We start from the raw sequence: 19,499 nt of genomic DNA on the forward strand, positions 1-19,499 counted from the left end.
AAATTACTTCGTATATGAAAGGGGCTGTTTCCTCATCAACGGCCCGCTCTTTACGCTAAAGTTTGACTCTTTCTCTTAACTCTACTTTTTAAAACAGTAAAAAACTTTAGCGTAAAGAGCGGGGCGTTGATGAGGAAACAGCCCCTTTCATATATGAAGTAACGAAGTAATTTCTGTTGGTTTTAAGTTTTAATGTCGCTTCTTACTTTCCGTTAAATTTTTTTTTTTTTTTCATAGGAGCATCGGGAAATATTATCAGTTGGTTTATTTACACTAGTTATATCGATTTATGTTAGATAGACTGTGAAGCAATAATTATTGTTTGTTTTAAGTTACAACTTCGCTTTTTACATCCCTTAAAAAACTTCTTGTTTTTAATTTTTTCGAGACAAAGGACCTCTGAAGTTTTTAAAGGTTTTCTTAATACAGTTTGCTTGGACGATCACAGCTATGATTTTTATGCAAAGGGCACACAATTAAAATTAATCCACTGTTACGATTATCCCAGGCTAATTTTCTCAGATTCTGCAGGTATTCTAGGTAGGACGAAAATTGCCTGAATTTAACGTCTTTGAGATTATATTAAAAAAAGGGGGGGGTCATCCAGTTGGTCCAAATGCGTAGCCATTTGGGGCAGTTGAGGTAGTAACCATAGATAGTGTGTTTAGTTTAAAACTGTAAAAATACTGAGAATTTAAGATTAAACTGGAGGGCTAATATCTGTGAATAAGAAATCATAATCGAAACTTGCAAATTGTCCATTAAGATTTCAAATATGTATGGTACCTACAATATTAGGATATTAGACTGAAATTCTGACAAATAAAACTAAAGGAATAAAATAATAATAAAGACAATACTGGCTGAACATGGCAAAACGAGGAAAGGTATCGAAAGAAAAAAAGAGGGAAATCAAAGCCAGTAAAAAAAGAGAGGATAAACTATATTTTCAATCCGTTGAGTGACTCCTGCTTAACCGGTCACAGTGCAATTAAAAATTGTAAAAATAAAAATAAAAAAAAAACCTAAAGGACAATATTAACGTTTGAACCTAAAGCAAATTCATCCTAAAGAAAGGGCCAATTTTTCTCGTTGGTTTCTGAAGTTCGTCTTTTTTTTATTGTCCTTTGGACTTTTAGCAATATTTTCTTATAGTCTTAATTCTGCTTTAAGGACGGTTGAGTGGAATTCTTGACCCAAACATTTGCATTGTTCTATTTTTTTCATTCGCTGGGATTTTTTTTTCCTCGCTACCATCTCTCGTTCTTACTGAGAGACTGGTCTAAAAAGTTTTTTTTAGTATGGTCCTAAGGGTCCAAAGATTGGTGCTTATACAGCTGGTGCTAAGGTACTAAGGGTCCAATGATTGGTGTTTATTCAGCTTGTACATTTCTTAGGTAGAATTACTTCATAGAAGGTAGGGACGACTGGTCTTGATTGGAAAGCGAAAGATGCTTGAAACCCTTCAGTGCGAAGCTTTACAGGTTTTTACAGTTGTCAAATGAAGTGAAATGAAATGAAAATTACACTAAATGAAGCCCAATTTGTAAGCCAAAATGAAACCAACAAATTTAGCTAGACCCTGTAAGCCGTTCTCAATTTTTTTTTAACTCAAAAGTTCAAAAAAGATTTCTGGAAGAAAAGTTTCATCAACCTTTTTGTGCCGTCCTGTAATATTATGTGAAGATTAGTTACACTCTTTGGCTTTTATACATTGGTATCTGTTTCAAACTTTTTTGGATAACAGTCCTTAAAAAAGCTTTATAGACCTTGTCTGTGCTATTTCTAGAAAATTGTGGAGAAGTTAGACCCCTATTGGGTTGTAAAAATTGATTAGAAATCTTTTGACTTACGCCTAAAAAAAAAAAAAAAAAAATCTTGAAAAATTATGGAATGGCCTTGCCCATTGGCTTATGCAGAAAAGTTTTTCTGAAAATTTGCCAATTATTTCTTAAAAAATTCTCTAAGGGAAGTTACAAAAGCCTCATTTGTGCTCTGCCAATCCCTTCGTCTCACACCGCTTGGGCCCTCGGGAAGGGTAAAGAGTGCTTCACGGGCCCCGCCAAACTGTTGCTAAGGCAGCAACTACCACAGTGTTAGTAATCTAATGTCATTATTTTTCAGATGGCATGACATATTCATGGAAAATTATGGAAAAGTCAGATCCTTATTGAGTTATACACATTGATTTTTAGAAATATTTTGAATTCTGTCTTAAAAAAGAAGAATAAAATCTTGAAAAATATGGAAAGGCCACTTTTGCCCATTGGCTTGTGCACAATAGTTTTTTTTTTAGGAAATTTTTCAATGATGTCTTAAGTAAATTCTCTAAGGGAAGTTTCAAAAGCCTCATTTATGCTCTATTTGCTAATTATGAAAATTGGCCTGTAGACAGTGATCCGGGAATTTATTTTTCGAATTCTGTCTTTCAAAAAAAAAAAACTTCTTAAGCCGAGTTCCTATCCCTTATTCATGCAACATCAACATTATTATATTGTAGAATCTAATTGTTCGTGGTTTTGATGCAATTTATTGTCTCCTTTACTGTTCTCAAGTTTTACAAATTAACATACCTTAGTTTCACAACATTTCTCTTAGCTTAATAAGTGATTCGCCAGTTGCAACAAATTTGTTTTCAAAGTCCTTCGAACTTTCATTTCCAGGGAAATCAACCAATAGAGCTCACATGAAATTAGAAAGTTTAATTGAATAAAAGCAAAGGATCCCTTTGGACTCAAATGCAATTACATTAAAGTCAGTTTAAAAGCTCCCTAGAATGAGTCATAAAAACTTTGCATGAGTGGAAATTGGAGATTTTATTTGTAATTTATGGGTGTTCTTCACTTATAACTAGTAACAAAATATGCTTTCAAATTATAAATTAAAATTTATCTTTTTTTATTACATTTGTTGTATGCTATCAAAGGCTAAATGGGAATGTAAAAACACGGAATGTTTGAAAAATTCATAACATATGAAAATGGGCGGCACCGAAATTACACCTGTATTCTGTCTCTAGGTAAATATACTTCCCAAACATACAAAAGAAAACAACCTGGGTAGTATACCCCTATACAGGTTAAAGAAACGGATGTATATTTTAAAATAAGTAGTGTAGGAATATATAGCTACAAAAATAGTACAATAGGTATGATACAAAAATGTATCAAAAATATGTGTCTCTACTGTCTTTACGTATATATTAAATAAAAATAAAAAAAAATTAACTGGAAGTAAGGAGTGACATTAAAACTTAAAACGAACAGAAATTATTCCGTATATGAAAGGAATAATTTCCTTTAAGGAACTTAAAACGAACAGAAATTATTCCATATATGAAAGGAGCTTTTCCTCCTCAACGCCCCGCTCTTTACGCTAAAGTTTGCCTCTTTCTTTTAACTCTACTTTTTAAAACAGTAAGCAGCGTACATATATAAAGGTAAAGCAACGGAGTTGAAAAGCTTGGAAAGAAGACAGCGGCTGAAGTGTATCTCATTTGTGACAAAAGGTGTCTGCCTATGTTAGTCCGGCTCTGTGTCCAACGTGAGCTCTTTAACGTTATCGCGTAAGCTTTATCAAAGAACCAATTAGAAAACTAAGATAATTAATGTGATCAGCTGGCTTAATCCTACTGTTCTCAAAAGAATATCCGCTGGCGATACTTGCTTCCATTTAAGAAAGCAACTTCAAACTTTGGGCGTTGAACTCGAGGCAGAGCTTTGTATAGGCTACTCAGATTGCAGTGATGTAAAACCTTTCTAATACGCTGGATAGTACGACTCAAATTCAGAATTTTGTATGCGTAGCAGATGAGGGACAAACTAAGACCGGCAATTATGAAAGACAAGGGAGCAGCTGATTGCCTGTCAAGAATTCCATTGTTGAAGAATGAGTCTCAATGTCAACAAAAATATCAGGATTGGGTTTATGGGAGAAGTAGCGTGAAAAACTTTAGGGCCGTCCGATTTAGGTGAAGATTGGATTGCCAGGCTACCTTTAAGATGAAACATTTCCAAAAGAGCTTTGATATAGGAAGGGTTCACGCCACTTTTTTCAGCATGAAGTGACGTAGCAGACTGAATCAGAGAGTCAAAGTTTTTGCGCATATCGTGACCATATCGTACTATATCGTACATATCGTACTAGCACGGGACTTTCACCAACCGCATCAGCGTCAATCTATGCGTTTGCGGTGGCAGACAAAAAGTGGGAATAGGCGTGACGAGGTTGAAATTCTTACTGAGAGGATGGAGCATAGCACTTCACACCCAGGAGGTCAGTGTAAAAGCTTGTAAAACGTAACAGCAATTGTTATGGAATGGAATTATGAGCTTTGAGTTTGCTTTTCTTTGAAATTTGGATAAGATCACTAATTGATAAGAAAGAAGGCACAACTCCTTGGACAGTAATCATCTGCATGAGAAGAGCGATATGACTTACCAATAGCACACTAATAAAAAGAATGTGAAGAGACCTTACTCTGTCAATTTCAAGACTTGCGTGATAATCATTCGGTCTCCTTATTTTATTTTATTTTTGTTACAAAATTTACTGGGAGGGGTTTTTCGGCTCTTAATGAAACTTTGTGGAAAGTAAGGATTAATGTGGCTGTTGTGCCTATTTGACCCGATCCAACTTTAGGACGAAATTAAGTGTCCTATGTTTGCTATTTGATCGCTCGATCTCAACCTCTGTGCCGGTACTTACTTACGTATCCTGCCGGGCGCTGCTCGATGCAGAGAGCGACGTCTGTTTATGTCCATTGCGAGCGTTTACGCTTCGCTCCGTCTGATGTTTGCCGTCGCCAGGAACTCAGACAGGCTATCGGACCATCGTTTTTTTGGTCAGCCACGAGGTTGCTTTCGATCAGCTTTCATAGGGTTGAAGTTAGGGTTGAAGATCGTCTGTGCTTGTAAGTGCAGGGGCATTCGAAATAGGTGTCCAAACCATCCTTTGGGCACCATTCATGTGGTGCTAGTAGAGGTTTCCTAAATTCTTGAAATAATAAATGTTATCACCCTTGATGGATCTGAAAGAAACTTCTTCAGAAGTAAGAGGTAGTGTTCTAGCTATGCCTTTTGGGGTTTCTGGGCTTAGTCTAAGATGGGGGAGGAAAACTCATGTCATCAGAGCGTTAACCAGAAGAGTTTGTTGGATCCAAGTTTCCTTTTCTGTGTCCATGAGAGCTATTTAAATTGTTTGTACCTACACTTTTATTTTCTGTTAGATGTTAATCTTAGATTTTTTAGATTAATTTTAGATTTCCTCTTTTTTATTTTAATTAGTTATGTCTTTTTATTTCTACTTTTAGAGCTCAAGACGCCTGGTTTCAAATTCTTCGTTATTGTAGTCTTTTCTTTCTACCATTGCCCCCCCTTTGTTTTCTTAAGATTTTTCTCCCTTTTGCTAGTTACTGTAGTCTTACTTGACTTAATGCTCCTGCCGAAATGCTTCCGGCATCGAGAGTGATGCTACATGGTGCCTCCATTTGGACCGGTCTCTTGCAAGGATGTGGACATCCTCCTGAATATTTGCCATGACTAAGAAGGCACCTGTCGTGTCCTTCCATTTGGTTGGGGGACGACCTCTTGGGCGTTTCACGCCGTGCAGTACGGGATCAAAATCAAAAATCGTTCGTGCGGGAGTGTCGGAGGGCATGCGAAGGAGATGTCTGTACCAGCGTAGTGTTCGTTGGGCGAGTTGGACTGAGAAGGGCGTTTGAGCATTTAACGCCAGGAGGTTCTCGTTGCTAACAAAATCGTGCCAGCGTAGTCCTTCAATGTGGCGAAGATGTTTTGTTTGGGCTATATTTACGGTGCTAAGCACAGACTGAGTGGCTGGCCAAGTTTCGGCTCCGTAAAGAAGCACGGATCCCACCGAAGCTGGTTTCCTCCAAAGGGCACTTAGTCTTCCCACTACTGCTGAGGCTTTGGCGATTCGGTGCATTAGATCTTTAAGGATTGATCCGTCGAGAAGATAGAGCCAAGGTATGTAAATTCCTCAACAATCTCAGTTGGTTTGTCACCGACCATTAGGACTGGCGGGGGACGCGGCGAGTTACGGGGTTCAACAAAAATCACTTTTGTCTTCTCCCAATTAATCGACAGCCCTATCTTTAAGGCTTCATCAGCAAGGATTTGTAGGTGTTCTGTGAGCTTCGACGGTGAATCGGAGACAAGAGCAAGGTCATCGACATAGTCAGCGTCTGAAAGTACTCTATCACCGTAATGCAACCCAAACTGGAGGCGGTTTATGGTCCGAGTCATAATGTAGTCGATGACACAATTAAATAGTTCTGGGGCAGCAGTACAACCCTGACGGACTCCAGTATTGATTTCAAAAGATGAGCTGCGTCTGCCATTGACTTGCACGCAGCGCTCAGTCCCTTCGTGGAGCCGCTCGAAAAGATTGCGGTACTTCGCTGGTAGTCCCGTTGTTTTCAGTATGAGCCAGAGTGATTGCCGGTCGATAGAATCGAAAGCAGCCTTGAAATCCACAAAGGCAACATGTGCTTTTTGTTGAAATTCTCGAGTCTTTTCTATCAGCTGCCGCATTGTGAATAAAAACAACAATTGGTTGTAGAAAAATTGCATAAACATTCAGCTCTGAAACACATCAGAGTCCTCGCCCTGTTTTCTTAATCCTATCCCTCCTGAAATTTATGCATCCTCGGTTAAATTACTTGGAGTCACAATTTCGTCAAATTTAAAGTGGGATATCCACGTTAAAGATATCATCCATAAAGCTAATGCGTCTATCGCCCTCCTTAAGCTCCTAAATAAATATAGCGTCCCCCCTTCTCACTCCTTAAGGTTGTACACGTCGTTTGTCCGTCTGCATCTTGAATATGCTTGTCCAGTTTGGCACCCTGGCATCTCCCGTGAAGAATCAGACAAAATCGAGTCAATACAAAAAAGAGCCTTGCGAATAATTTTCAAAGAAGGCAAGGTGCCTTACTCTCTGCTCCTAAAAAAAGCTAGTTTGGAAACCCTTGAGCGAAGGAGGTCGTCGTTGTGCCTCCGTTTTTCAAAAAATGCAATAACGAACCCTCGGACGGCAAGTATTTTCCCCAAACGTCACTCACCATCCAGATTACGACAGCCTCGAGCTGTTTCTGAGCCCATCCCAGTTTTGTCCCCCATTCGTTGCGTTACCTCCAGATATAAAAAAACCTTTGTCCCCTTCATCACAGAAAAAATAAATAAAATAGCCAACTAGTTTCGCCTCCCCCCGTTTTTTTTTCTCTCTTTCATGTGAGGTGCTTTAGGTCGTTGTTCGTTTGATTCGTTTGTTCACACCGATTGTTTATATGTTCTCTTTTAAACCTTTTCAACGCTAATTTTATCTCACCCTTTTAGTTTTGTTTTATGACTTACCTTTTCAACTTTCTGACATATTGCCGTTTAATTTTTTCTTTTTTTTGACAAATGAATGGCTTTGCCTTTCTGATTTAGTTGTTTTTGACATTGTTTAACCAGTTTTTTAGCTGTTGTGCTATTTTTATGATGTGTGTTTATTTTTATGGTTTTATGACTCTGGAATGCGAATTCCGGAATGCGTCCCTCGGGGCTTGTGATAGTTATTTTTTGAAATTAAATATCTTATCTAAGAACATTAATCCCTCACATAGTTGAAATTTTAAATTAATACCCCCCCCTTTTTTTTCTCACTCCACTCTTATCTTGTAGTTTGAGTGTTTATTTTGCAATTGCAAACTTTGTAATTCTTGCTAGCTACATTTTTGTTTAAATTTGTTTTCCCTGTTTTAACTTTACGAGTTTTTATCGTTTGACTTTTTATTGATTGCAATTTATGATGTTGTACTGACGCTGAAGTACGAATTCGGCCCTTTTGGGCTTGTGATAGTCGCTTTGTTGAAATAAATATTATCTTATCTCATATTATCTTATCCTACATACTATAAAGCATTGTGGAGTAATGTCTATTTATTTGAAAAGATAATGTTTGGCTATATTATTGGTCTAATCCTAGATTTTTGTTTTCTTTCCCTAATTTCAACTTGTTAAACACGTGTCTCGAACATCTGACGCCAACACTCAATAGATAAGAGTCTTATCTATTTCTTAATTAACTAAATGAGTGGGAATGTTTCTCTTTTTGGAATAATATATTCCCCTACCTCCCCTTCTCAGTCCTGAATTAGTTGTTCACTAAACCGTTATGAGAAATAATACCTTGATGAAATTTTTCTATAAAAAAAAAACTAAAAAGTACTATTGAAAATAATAATGCATTATAAAAACTTTCATGTCCATTCATTTTTGAATCGAAGATAAATCATTTTTTTCATACCGAAAGAACCTACTTTTACAAGCACTAACCGGTTACTTCCGCCATGAGGCCTAACTTGCTGGTGGCCATACAATGCATTAACGGCAGGCTAAAGATACTATGGACAATGCACTAAATTGTAAAAAAAAAAGACAAATGAGGAATAAACACTAGAAAACAAATTTAAAAAGACTGCACTTAAATTTACTTGTTACAAAGTTACTGTGAAGCTACATTATTTCTTTAGCTACATCCTTTTGATTTTTTTTTTTCAGTTTGCTTGACACATATTTGAAATCTTGGTGGCAGCGGTGACGGCATAATAAATGTTAGAAAATGCGTTTGAGCTTTATTAGTTACTTTATTGATTAAACAACTAAGAAGTTCTTCCTCTCTGGAATAGTATATTCTCCTACTCCCTCCCCTAATTACATTAGTTAGTATTTATAAAATATGTACAGAAGGTTTCTTGCTAGAAAAATGTATTATCGGCTTTAAACTTGTGTTAAAGCTTGCAAAACTAGCTATTTAAAAAAAAAAGATAATTGGATGAGATTTTCCTGGAAAATAAATATTGTTTGTAAATAAAAATAAAAGGAAAACAATAAAAATAATGAATTGATGATAATAATATATTAATGAAAAATAATTGTTTGCTATAAAAAAAAAAAAAAAAAAAAAATTGGAAAACCATTCATTTCTGAATCCCACACTCTAAGACATTGTAAGAGGGAAAATAGGTCTATTCGTTAGGGAAGTCAAGTTATAATGTTCCTTTAGTTGCATTCACTGGGTTTATTTTCTCCTTTTTCCGTTTGCTGGACATTTTTATATGTCCATTTTTATTGTAAATTTTTACGCCAATGGTAACGGCAAAGTAAATGTTAGAAAATGTGTTTGAGCTTTATAGTTACTTTATTAATTAAAAAATATGAAATTTTTCTCCCTGGAATAATATCCTACCCCCCTCCCCCAGTCACACTAATTAATTACTCACTGCATGGTAAATGTATTTTTAAAATATGTATAGAAGGTTTCTTGCTAGAAAACTGCGCTATCAGCTTTAAAATCATGTTAATAGCTCGCAAAACTGAATATTTTGGAAAAAAAATTTTATGTTATTATTTTTTTTGAAAAATAAAATAAAATTGGTAATAAATAAAAATAAGTGATAAATAATAAAAATAATGAATGATGATAATATATAAATGAAAAATAACAGTTAACTGTAAAAGCAAAAATTGCAAAACCACTCACCTCTGAATCCCATACTCTAAGCCATTGGAAGAGTGTAGCTTGGTCTTTTTTTAGAAAAGTTGTTTGTAGTTATGTTATTCTTTTACTTACATTCTTTGGGTTTTTTGTCCTTTTTTTCAGTTTGCTGAACATATATTTGAAATTTTGACTCCAACGATGACGACGCAATAAATGTCGGAAAATGTGTTTGAGCTTTATTAGTTACTTCATTGGTTAAATAATTAAGAATTTTTTCCTCTCTGGAATAACATATCCTCCTACGTTCCTCTACCAATCATATTAATTAGTTATTTGGTGTATGGTCAATGTATCTTTAAAATATGCATAGAATGTTTCTTGATATACAATTGTATTACCAGCTTCAAACTCGTGTCAATAGCTTGCAAAACTGACTATTTTGAAAAAAAAATATTTGATGAGATTTTTCTTGGGAAATAAATGTTTGTAATAAACAAAAATAAGTCACAAATAATTAAAAAAAGGAAAAAAATAATAATATGTAAATGAATAATAACAGTAAACGGAAAAAAAAGTGAAACCATTGGTTTTTGAATCCCATGCTCAAAAAAATAAGTAAGTATATTACCCGAAAATTCAATGGAATTACATCGGAGTACGAATGGAAAAAAAAAATCACACTACGAACATAACCATAAGTATACACACACTATGTACATTAACAAAACTACTGACACATGATCATGATAGCTAGCCACGGGTTCATCCTTCCCTCAGAATTTTCCAGGAAATTCTCTACGACCCGGTTAACGCAAACTGTTGGATCGGACACGCCGTAATTACGCATAATATATGAATTCCTCGTCCACGGAGGAAGTCTCAGAAGGAACTTCGCGAATCAAAAAAACAGTAAGGGTGGAGTTAGGTCTATTTGTTTGAAAAATCATTGTGGAAGTATATTAATTTCTTAGGTACACGTGTTTCTTCTTTTCAGTTTGCTGAACACGTGTTTCGAACATTTGACGCCAACGGGGACGGCACAATAGATTTTCGAGAGTTCCTATGTGCTTTATCAGTTACTTCCCGAGGAAAATTAGAAGCAAAATTAAAATGGGCCTTTTCAATGTATGACCTGGATGGAAATGGTTATATATCTAGGCAAGAAATGTTAGAAATTGTTACTGTAAGTCATTATTTGATTTTTGCTTGAATAATTGTAAAACTTCCTCTTCTTTGTACAAGATGAATTCGGATTAGTCAGTCGAAGCATTGAAGTCTTGATAAACTTGAAAAAAAAAAAAAAAAAAAAAACAAGTTTCATAAAGTTTCACAAGTTTCATTATTTTTTTATTTTATTTTTTTAGTGATACATGTTTTATGGATTACGGGGTATATTTAAATTACGCCTCCTCTCCTGGATCTAAGTCTGAGATGTGTGACTGAATGTGAGGTACATCACTAATTGGAATCTCCAGTGTTTTTTGTAGCAAAAAACGATGATCATAGCTATTCAGATATCTCCTCCCAAATTGGTCATGGTTGTTACAAACGCTAACACTGTAATGGCTTTTTATGTTGATAGATTATTTTATGCCTTGATGAAAATGTCAAAATTAGAAAAAAAACCTCAAATAACACCAGAATATAGAATGAAATTCGCAAAGACTCATCAACAATAACAATGAACTACTTTTTAGTTGCTAAGGATAATATTGTTTGATTATGGCTTACAACTAATTTTAATGATCCAAACTCAAGGGCTGCCTACCCTCTGCCGTATTGTGTACATTTCAAAGCGCTGTTTTTTTATACACTTGACATACTTCCGCCACACCCTCTTGATATACCCTATTGCACACTCAGTGCCACACTTAGAACACTTCTGCCACGAGTGGTGCGCTCTCTGGTGTACACGATTTTGGAAGTGGATGACCTATTGATCCAAACACTTGCTCAAAGACGACCCACGTCGCATATGGTCTATCTGAAGAAAAGACAGTGATGTAAATGTAAAGTTACAAACAAAATGGTAAAATCGCTCCGCAAATACGTGATATTAATTTTCTAACAAGGTTTGAATTAAGGTATTAAGGGGGGAAACAAAGGGGATATTTCGCGAAGTGAAAGAAATAACTTTTCTAAATTTGATTTAGTATTTTTATAAGGATTTTCCAAATGATATTATATATAAATGATTTGGCAGAGCAACAGAGGTGCTGTATCGCTAGAGGAAAATGGTTCACTTGGAGGCCGTCAGCTTCAGAGCCGTCGGCATAGGCCGGCATCCAGAGCCGTCGGCATTCGGAGGCCGTCAGCATACATATCATGGTTGATTTCGATATATGAAGACATCACCGCCTCTTGTGTTGCATGGAACAGTATAAAGACGTTTATTAAAGGGGCAAACGTTTTGCGTGCGTCGTAACCTGCTAGCACTATAATTTTACCTGAAGCATTAGCATCGATGAATGCGGTTGCAATAGAATCAAGACGTGAATGAAATCAGAACTGATATTGTTGAACATAGCGCTTCATATTCAGATCATCAAAGAAAAGTAGTTCAAGGAGCTTACAGAAACTTGTAGCTCCCGTTGTGGGGCGGAATGACGAGCACTGGGTGACAGCATTACCAGACTTTTGGTGGTATATTATGCTGCAGTAAAAGCAAAAATGTCCTATAAGCACCATTTGTCAAGCGAAAATAAGGCAAAAGCAGAATTTTCAAAATCATTCGCGTTGAAAAAGGATCCTATTTGATAAATCCAATGCCCGACCAACATCTTAAAAAAGTGCCCAAATCATGCAAATGCGCTCCTTCGGACACCACTACTGGGTGGCAAGCTTGTATTTTTTTTTTTTTTTTTATTTATTTATTCGATTGAGATCTCTAATTTCTTACCTTACCATCAATTTTTCCTTTTAAGTTCCACACATGTAGCGTTTTGTTTTCCCTCCTCCCCCCAAAAAAACTAAATTTCCTGGATAACGCCCTGGTAATACACCTAGTAACTGGTTCTGCGTGCTTCAAATACCCTATGAATCTTTTTCGGTGGTATGGAAGAAAACAGTGCAAGAAACGCAACAAACTTTATGTTATCTGTAGTCTATTATACATTAGCAGTTCTGTGTTTTCTACCTCGCGAAGCTAAGCTGCGTCTAACTTTTTTTTAGGATAAACGAACCTCCTTTCCCGTATTTCAAATGTGTAACATTCCATTGATTCCATTGTTCCTTGAAATTAGAAGTTGGCCCTTACTGCCCATGAAAGAGGATGTGTAGACCCCTAAAAGCCAAGCTATTATGTCCCCAACCCCCAATCAACCCCTAAAGAAAATGAATTACAAAATACATAGATTTTCGTCAAACGCTTGGTTTCTTAGATATTTTTTGCACATACCTTGGAGTAGGCATCCTCCATGTTCCAACATATAAAACTTTTTTTTTTTCTTCGGTTTTATATTTGTTGTTTTTTTTTCAGTCTTTTTATTTTTTTTTCTTCTTCAGTCTAAGCTAATAAATAATACAGTAATCGTAAGAAATAAAAAGGGAATTCTTAAACAAATAGAAGCAGAAATGCGAATTCCTTGGTAAACAAGTAATTCTGTCCTGGAAGAGGAGAGGTAGGTAGGAAGAGGAGGAGGAGGAGGTAGAAAATGAATTTTTAGTTAACTAACTCCAATTTTTCAAAGCTTAGTGATTTAGTGGAGGATTCTTATTTTCATTGTATGTTTCATGTTTTCCCTATAGTTCACACTGTTTTTCCATTCATTTGAGCCCAAGTTCCCCCACAAATAAATCGCAGCATATGTGCCATTTTCGCATTTCCGTTAGAATGAGCCCTCTTGCAACACTCTAGGACCACTTGGTCAATACGACCAGGGGTCACCCTGGGGAAAAAACAAACAAACAAATAAACACGCATTCGTGATCTGTCTTCTGGCAAAAAATACGGAATTCCACATGTTTGTAGATAGGAGCTTGAAATTTTTGCTACAGGGCTCTCTGATACGCTGAATGCTATGGTGTGATTTTCGTTAAGATTATATGACTTTTAGGGGGTGTTTTCCCCTGTTTTCCAAAATAAGGTAAATTTTCTCAGGCTCGTAACTTTTGATGACAAAGACTAAATTTGATGAAACTTATATATTTAAAATCAGCATGAAAATCTGATTCTTTTGATGTATCTTTTAGCATCAAAATTCCGATTTTTAGAGTTTCGTTTACTATTGAGCCGGGTCGCTCCTTACTACAGTTCGTTACCACGAGCTGTTTGAAAGATAGTAAGCCAACACGTACGATCTTATCATTGTTTTCAGGAAATAGACTGAGTTTTCAGGTCTAAATAATTAAAATTTTGAAGAATTGATGGGTGGGGGGTGATAATTTTTTTCAAGCTATACAAGTGAAATAATAAAGACACAGTGCAAAGGCTGCCTAATAAAAAACGTTGAGTTCTTTTCCCTAAGTCCTGTGACAATTACCTGCATTAATTTGAAATGAACGTGTAATAGAGTGGCTAAATTAGCCATTTAGGCGTGGTCTAATATTAGCCCTCCTCGTGGAGTTTGTTTGCTCTCTCTGAAATTAATAGTTAACAGGTCAGTGTAGGCTGAACAATAAGGGAAGGCAATTAGAGTTCCTCAGCTGTTGCAATCTGGAGATTAAATACAGCACTTGTGTGGGGGAATGAAAGAATTATTTATATTGGAACAATTTAAGAAGGGATTCAGGAGAAAATGGTACTAGAAAAGAAATAATGAAATTTGGCTGCGTTTATTGTTCTCTTTATATTTTTATTTAATTTTGTTCTCTATATTTATTGTTCTCTATATTGTTTTCTATAGGGAATGTAGGCAAGTATACAATTCTTGAAGTAAGGTAAAATTATGTGTAGGGATATTGTATGGGGATCATATTTGCTTAAAAAAAAGTCCCCCGTCCCTTGAAATAAACTGAACTCAATTCTAAGTTATAACCTTGGATTTTAATTTCGATATTTTTCAAGATTTTAGTCAATGGGTATTCTTTTTTCCGGTGAGGGGAGAGGTTTCTTAGGTCCTACCAGGAGCCTCGCTTTGATCGCAATTTAAATGGGATTTTTTCTATTTTTATACTTCTGTATGTCATCTTGTTGGGAAGGGGGATTACAAGTGTCCCCTCCTGCTGGCAACCCTGAGTAAAGTTTTACAAAGACGTGGAAGCTCTCCTGATTTTAGATATGTCAGGGAATACTAGTAAGTTAGTACACATGACTGGAGGTGGTGGTACCTAGTTTAAATCCCTCCTAAAATAAGAAAATCAAACGAAGCGTGGTAATTTTTTAGCAAACGATTGCTAATAAAGATTATTTCTGCACCTCTCTCGCCCCACGAAATATATTAAACTTAACTCTAAATTAGAATCCTGGGTTTGTATTTTCGATATCTTTTTGTATTTTAGTTAATGATAACATGAAAACAACCGAAATCAGGGGTTTCAGCTATATTTCCAACGAATTTTCCAAAATTTTATACGAATTCAAGAAATACTTCTGTGAATAAGCCAAGGCCGTATCCGGAAGGGGGGTGTTCGGAGTTTTAAGCCCTCCTCCGCCTTCCCTGAAATGTTTGTCCAACTCGTAAAAACGTAACACAAATGAATATAAATCAATTTTTGATGCGTTTATAAGGTTTTTTTTGTAAACCCCTCCCCCCTGAAAAAACTGTGGATACGGCCCTGGAATAAGCCCTTGATACAGGATAAACCAACAGTTGAAACTAGTTTTTTTCACGTGAAAGTAAAGAGCAAAATTAAATAAAACAATTTAATAATTTAAGAAATTAAAGAAATTCTTTCCTCTTCTTTACAGGTCAATGAGCCTTTGGAGGAATAATAAAATGTAACTTTGTGTGTGTATGTCATGATGAATAAATCTTTTCTTATCTTAAAACTTAAATTGAGCAGAAATCACCCGATCTAATGGTGCTCTTTTGTTTTGGGTGTTATGAATCTGGGATCCGTTATTGTTTATTTAGAAACTAAGGGATATCTGATTGTTTATTTAGACCCTAAAAAATGTATTCCTTTAAGGTTTTCACTTAGAGTGAAAGGATTTTAAAAATGGAAAGTTTTACACATTGTCCTGAAGATTACACAGGAAATTGCACTGCTGAGTGTACCATCAGTGAAAACCGGTTTCATAGCCACAAAGACTATAACGGGTGACAGAATGCATTTCACTTGTATAATTTGGGCTATTTATTTACACATTAGGGGGTGGGGTAAGGTTAGGTTAAACTACTCCCATACCTCCAATGTGCAAATATGTAGCCTAAATTATATTATTGTATGAACTAAAGTATTATACTTTCACTATATTCTGGTATGGTTAATTAGAATTAAGCTAACTTTACATCCCGAGTGTGTTCTGAATAATATAGGAGTACCGATCAGAGATATATTGTCCCCCTTTTTAGACTAAAAATCGAAATTGCTTTACTCTTCTCTGCCCCCATAGTAATTTCGCTATAAGGGGAGTTCAAATTTCGGGAAGTTCCAAGTCGACCCCCCCTCCCCCGCCGTGTGACGAAAAAATACAGACTTTCTAAAACTGTTACATTGGAGAGGATAATTTACGAAGGAAAAGGACCAACTCCCTCAACCCTTTAGTCAAATTCTGTATCCATCCTTGTGTCAGAAACATTTACTCTGCAAAACTCTAAAGGAGTATATTTTTGCTCAATATTTTGCTTTTTACCGACGCAAATAAAAGCTCAATATCGAGCTTAACTGCGCCACTTCCAGGGACACAGCGCCAGTATTTATATTGGGAGGGGGCAAAAATTTTATTCAAGCGTTACCGAAGATGCTACTTGATTAAATTCAAATTATTAAACGATACATAATAAACAATAATCACACATTAAATAAATATAAAATTAAGCACTGGCCATTAAGCTTTTACTGAAATTATCAGCAATGAAATGCTATCAGCAATGGCCTACGGTGAATTTCATATAACATTCATGCCCCACCAATAATGTTGCAGTACCTGTCCCCCCTCCACTTTCCCAACTTCCAATTCTTGAACAGGAAGCTCAATCTCATAGTTGAACGAGGCACCATTCTAAGAGCCTCGTATACCGTGCCATTTCGTTTCACGCAATTTTCGCTCTGTAACATTAAATTTGTTGTGCTAAACTTTTATTATGTGTGATTTATTAAAATATTATTTATTGCTTTATTACATTGATTTGGAGATAGGTTTGCTGTTTTATATTAATTAATAGCATTGAAATAAGCAGGCTACATAAAGCAAACGCAAAAATACAGGATAACTCCTAGTTTTATTACAGATTCTGTAATATTACATTGTGATATGAATCTTATGATTTTTCAAAATTACTCAAATGAACATTACATGTGAGATTAACATACAATGCACCCTTACCAATACTGCAAGTTGATTTAGAAACGCGTGAATACTTTCATTTTCAACTTTTTTGAAAAAAATAGACTTATTATTCTGACTAAACCATTAAGCAACGTGGGTTGGCTCTCACTGATTATAAGTTAATATAAATTTTTGAGTAATTCAACTTTCTCGTCTTTATTTATTTAACAATTCTCCTCAGTTAAATAAAGATTATTACAAATCCTCCGTAATTAAAGTTGTCCAGAAAAATGTATGCTTTTTGTCCCCTTTTAAGTCCATATTGAAAAAATCTGAAGCTTTGTGTTTTCCTTATCTTAATGAGCTCCGTTGTGAATAAACTCTTGACAGGGATAGAAGTTGTCTGCACAAAGCGAGAAGTAGTCCTATCTTAGATAGCAAGCGACCATGAGGAGGAGAAAAGAAAGGGAAGTGTTTTTATGTTAAGTGGTGTTCACACGAGTGTCTAGTTAGATTTGCATATCTAGACACGTGTCTGTCCAGAATCCAAGCAGTTTCCAACTACATGGGCTGCATCCTTGGTTGCAACAAATTTGAACTAAATATCCAGTTTTAAAGTCTAGAATTCTGTTCTTAAATTCTTCCTATCAGGTAGCTTTTTTTGTCATTACATTTGGAATATCTGCTAGAAGGGGGTGGTTAAGTGCACGGCGCTTAAAAAAAATTCCCCTTGTATCAGATGATTGCCTGATAATATCAAGTAATAATATTTGTTTTCATTGACAAAACCGCTTATATAGCTGATATTTTACAATTCAGGCAAAATATATGGAGAATACCAAAAATCAAGGGATTCAACCCCATTTGGATATAACACGGGGAATGCAAGCCTCTATCTCACAAGGCTGGCTTCCCTAGGCATGGAACAAATTTTAGGCGAGAGTAATAATCCACAGTACGCTTGGGAAACAATAATCAGACGCATTTATGAAAAAAAAAACTTTTATTTGCGAGCACCAAGTAAAGGATATCCAAGAATACCCAAAGATACCCGGTATCCTAGGATATCCAACGATAATAATAGGTATCCAAGGATACCCAAGATTCAAGCTTCAAGCTATAACTCGTAGAGAAATGAATTGACTACAAAAAAAGGAAAGGCTTGCTTAATCGCTTTGGTGATTGTACAAGGGTAGCGGTAATTGACTAGGACCTAGAAGTTGGTTGACTTTAGCCCTTTCCCATTCGCAAACCGAATTGTAAAATCGTGTAAATTTTTCGTTCCACTGATGCTCCAGATTAAGAAAACACTGTCCCATTGACTATCAGGATAATGCGTTCACAAACTGGATTGCGAAATCGAAAATTTTGCTCGAAAAGAAGATTGTAGATTTTTCTCTTTCGAGGTTGGGACTTAAAAAAACTAAAATCGACGATCCAGTTTTATAAACTTCTTTTTCTGTTGGTAATTCTCAATATTGCTAAGAATCTGGTTTTTCAGTGGAAAACCTTTTTTTGTGTCAAACCAATTCAAATTTTAGGTCGAGTAATTCAAATTTATCCCTTACCATTTTCTCATCTGTGTTCATCCGGGATCTGTAACGGAATTTGGTATCAATAGATATACCAAAAGAACCAGGTTGTAGCGCTGATTCCAAATATATGAGATTTAAATGAGATCCCCAATTAATTATATGAGATCCCCATAAAAGGCTACGAGCCTGAGAAAATTTGCCCGAGTTTTGAAAAAGGGGAGAAACACATCCTAAAAATCAAAGGATCTTAGTGAAAACCATCATATTCAGCGTGTCTGAGAACCGTACTTTAGAAGTTTCAAGCTCCTATCTGCAAAAATGTGGACTTTTGTATTTTTCTAGAAGAAAGATCACGGATCCTTGTGTATTTAAATTGAAATTTTTTTTTCAGGAATGATCGTATTGAACCAATGGTCTTAGAACACCGATGGAGGGTTCATTTGAACGAAAATTAAAAGTTTTAGTTCCTTCTTTAAGTGGCCAGAAATGTTGGAGGGCAACTACCCCCCCCCCCCTCTCATCTCTGTTTTTCCCAAATTGTTTGATCGAAATTTGGAGATAGCCATTTTGTTTGGGATAGTTGAAAGATCCTAAAACTATTCTTTTGGGGACAACATGACACTGACAGCCCCTGGGAATAGGTCTTTAGGTTATGAATTTTACCCATGGTTTATTTATAGTATTTATTATTGCGAAATATACAGCCATTTTTTGGAGGGGGGGATTTTGTGCTTTGGCCGGGTTTCTATGGGGATATTTTTCCGTGGATGAACTTTCCTGGGCATTTGCCAGAATTCCTAGGCAAAATCCTTTTTATTTATCTTGCTTTCTCTTTGCCAACTCAATTTTGCATGTTGAGATGATTCGGAGGAAATTTTCAGTGTTTTTTGATCTCCAGGAAATATTTCCATGGAAAAAGGGATTTCCAGAGTGATCGGAAAAACGATTAAAGCTTAAAGTTTTTTTTCAAATGAAACTATGCAAAAGATAATTTTTCAGGCTGAATCGTCTGTAATGCAAACGACCATGAGGAGGAGAAAAGAAAGGGGAAGTCTTTTTATGTTAAGTGGTGTTCACACGAGTGT

The 19,499-nt window shown here is 35.8% G+C and overlaps 1 protein-coding gene across 1 annotated transcript in view; it reads left to right on the forward strand.

Annotated features, from left to right (window-relative positions):
• LOC136033593 (neurocalcin homolog) overlaps positions 1-19,499 on the forward strand; it is a gene marked incomplete in the record, with an annotated part of 320,318 nt that overhangs the window by 263,892 nt on the left and 36,927 nt on the right. Inside the window, 1 exon segment of the mRNA XM_065714366.1 lies at positions 10,502-10,690. Coding sequence (XP_065570438.1) covers positions 10,502-10,690 — 189 coding nt within the window.

The sequence above is a fragment of the Artemia franciscana genome, chromosome 12 (assembly GCF_032884065.1).
Source record: "Artemia franciscana chromosome 12, ASM3288406v1, whole genome shotgun sequence".
Taxonomy (NCBI): Eukaryota; Metazoa; Arthropoda; class Branchiopoda; order Anostraca; family Artemiidae; genus Artemia; species Artemia franciscana.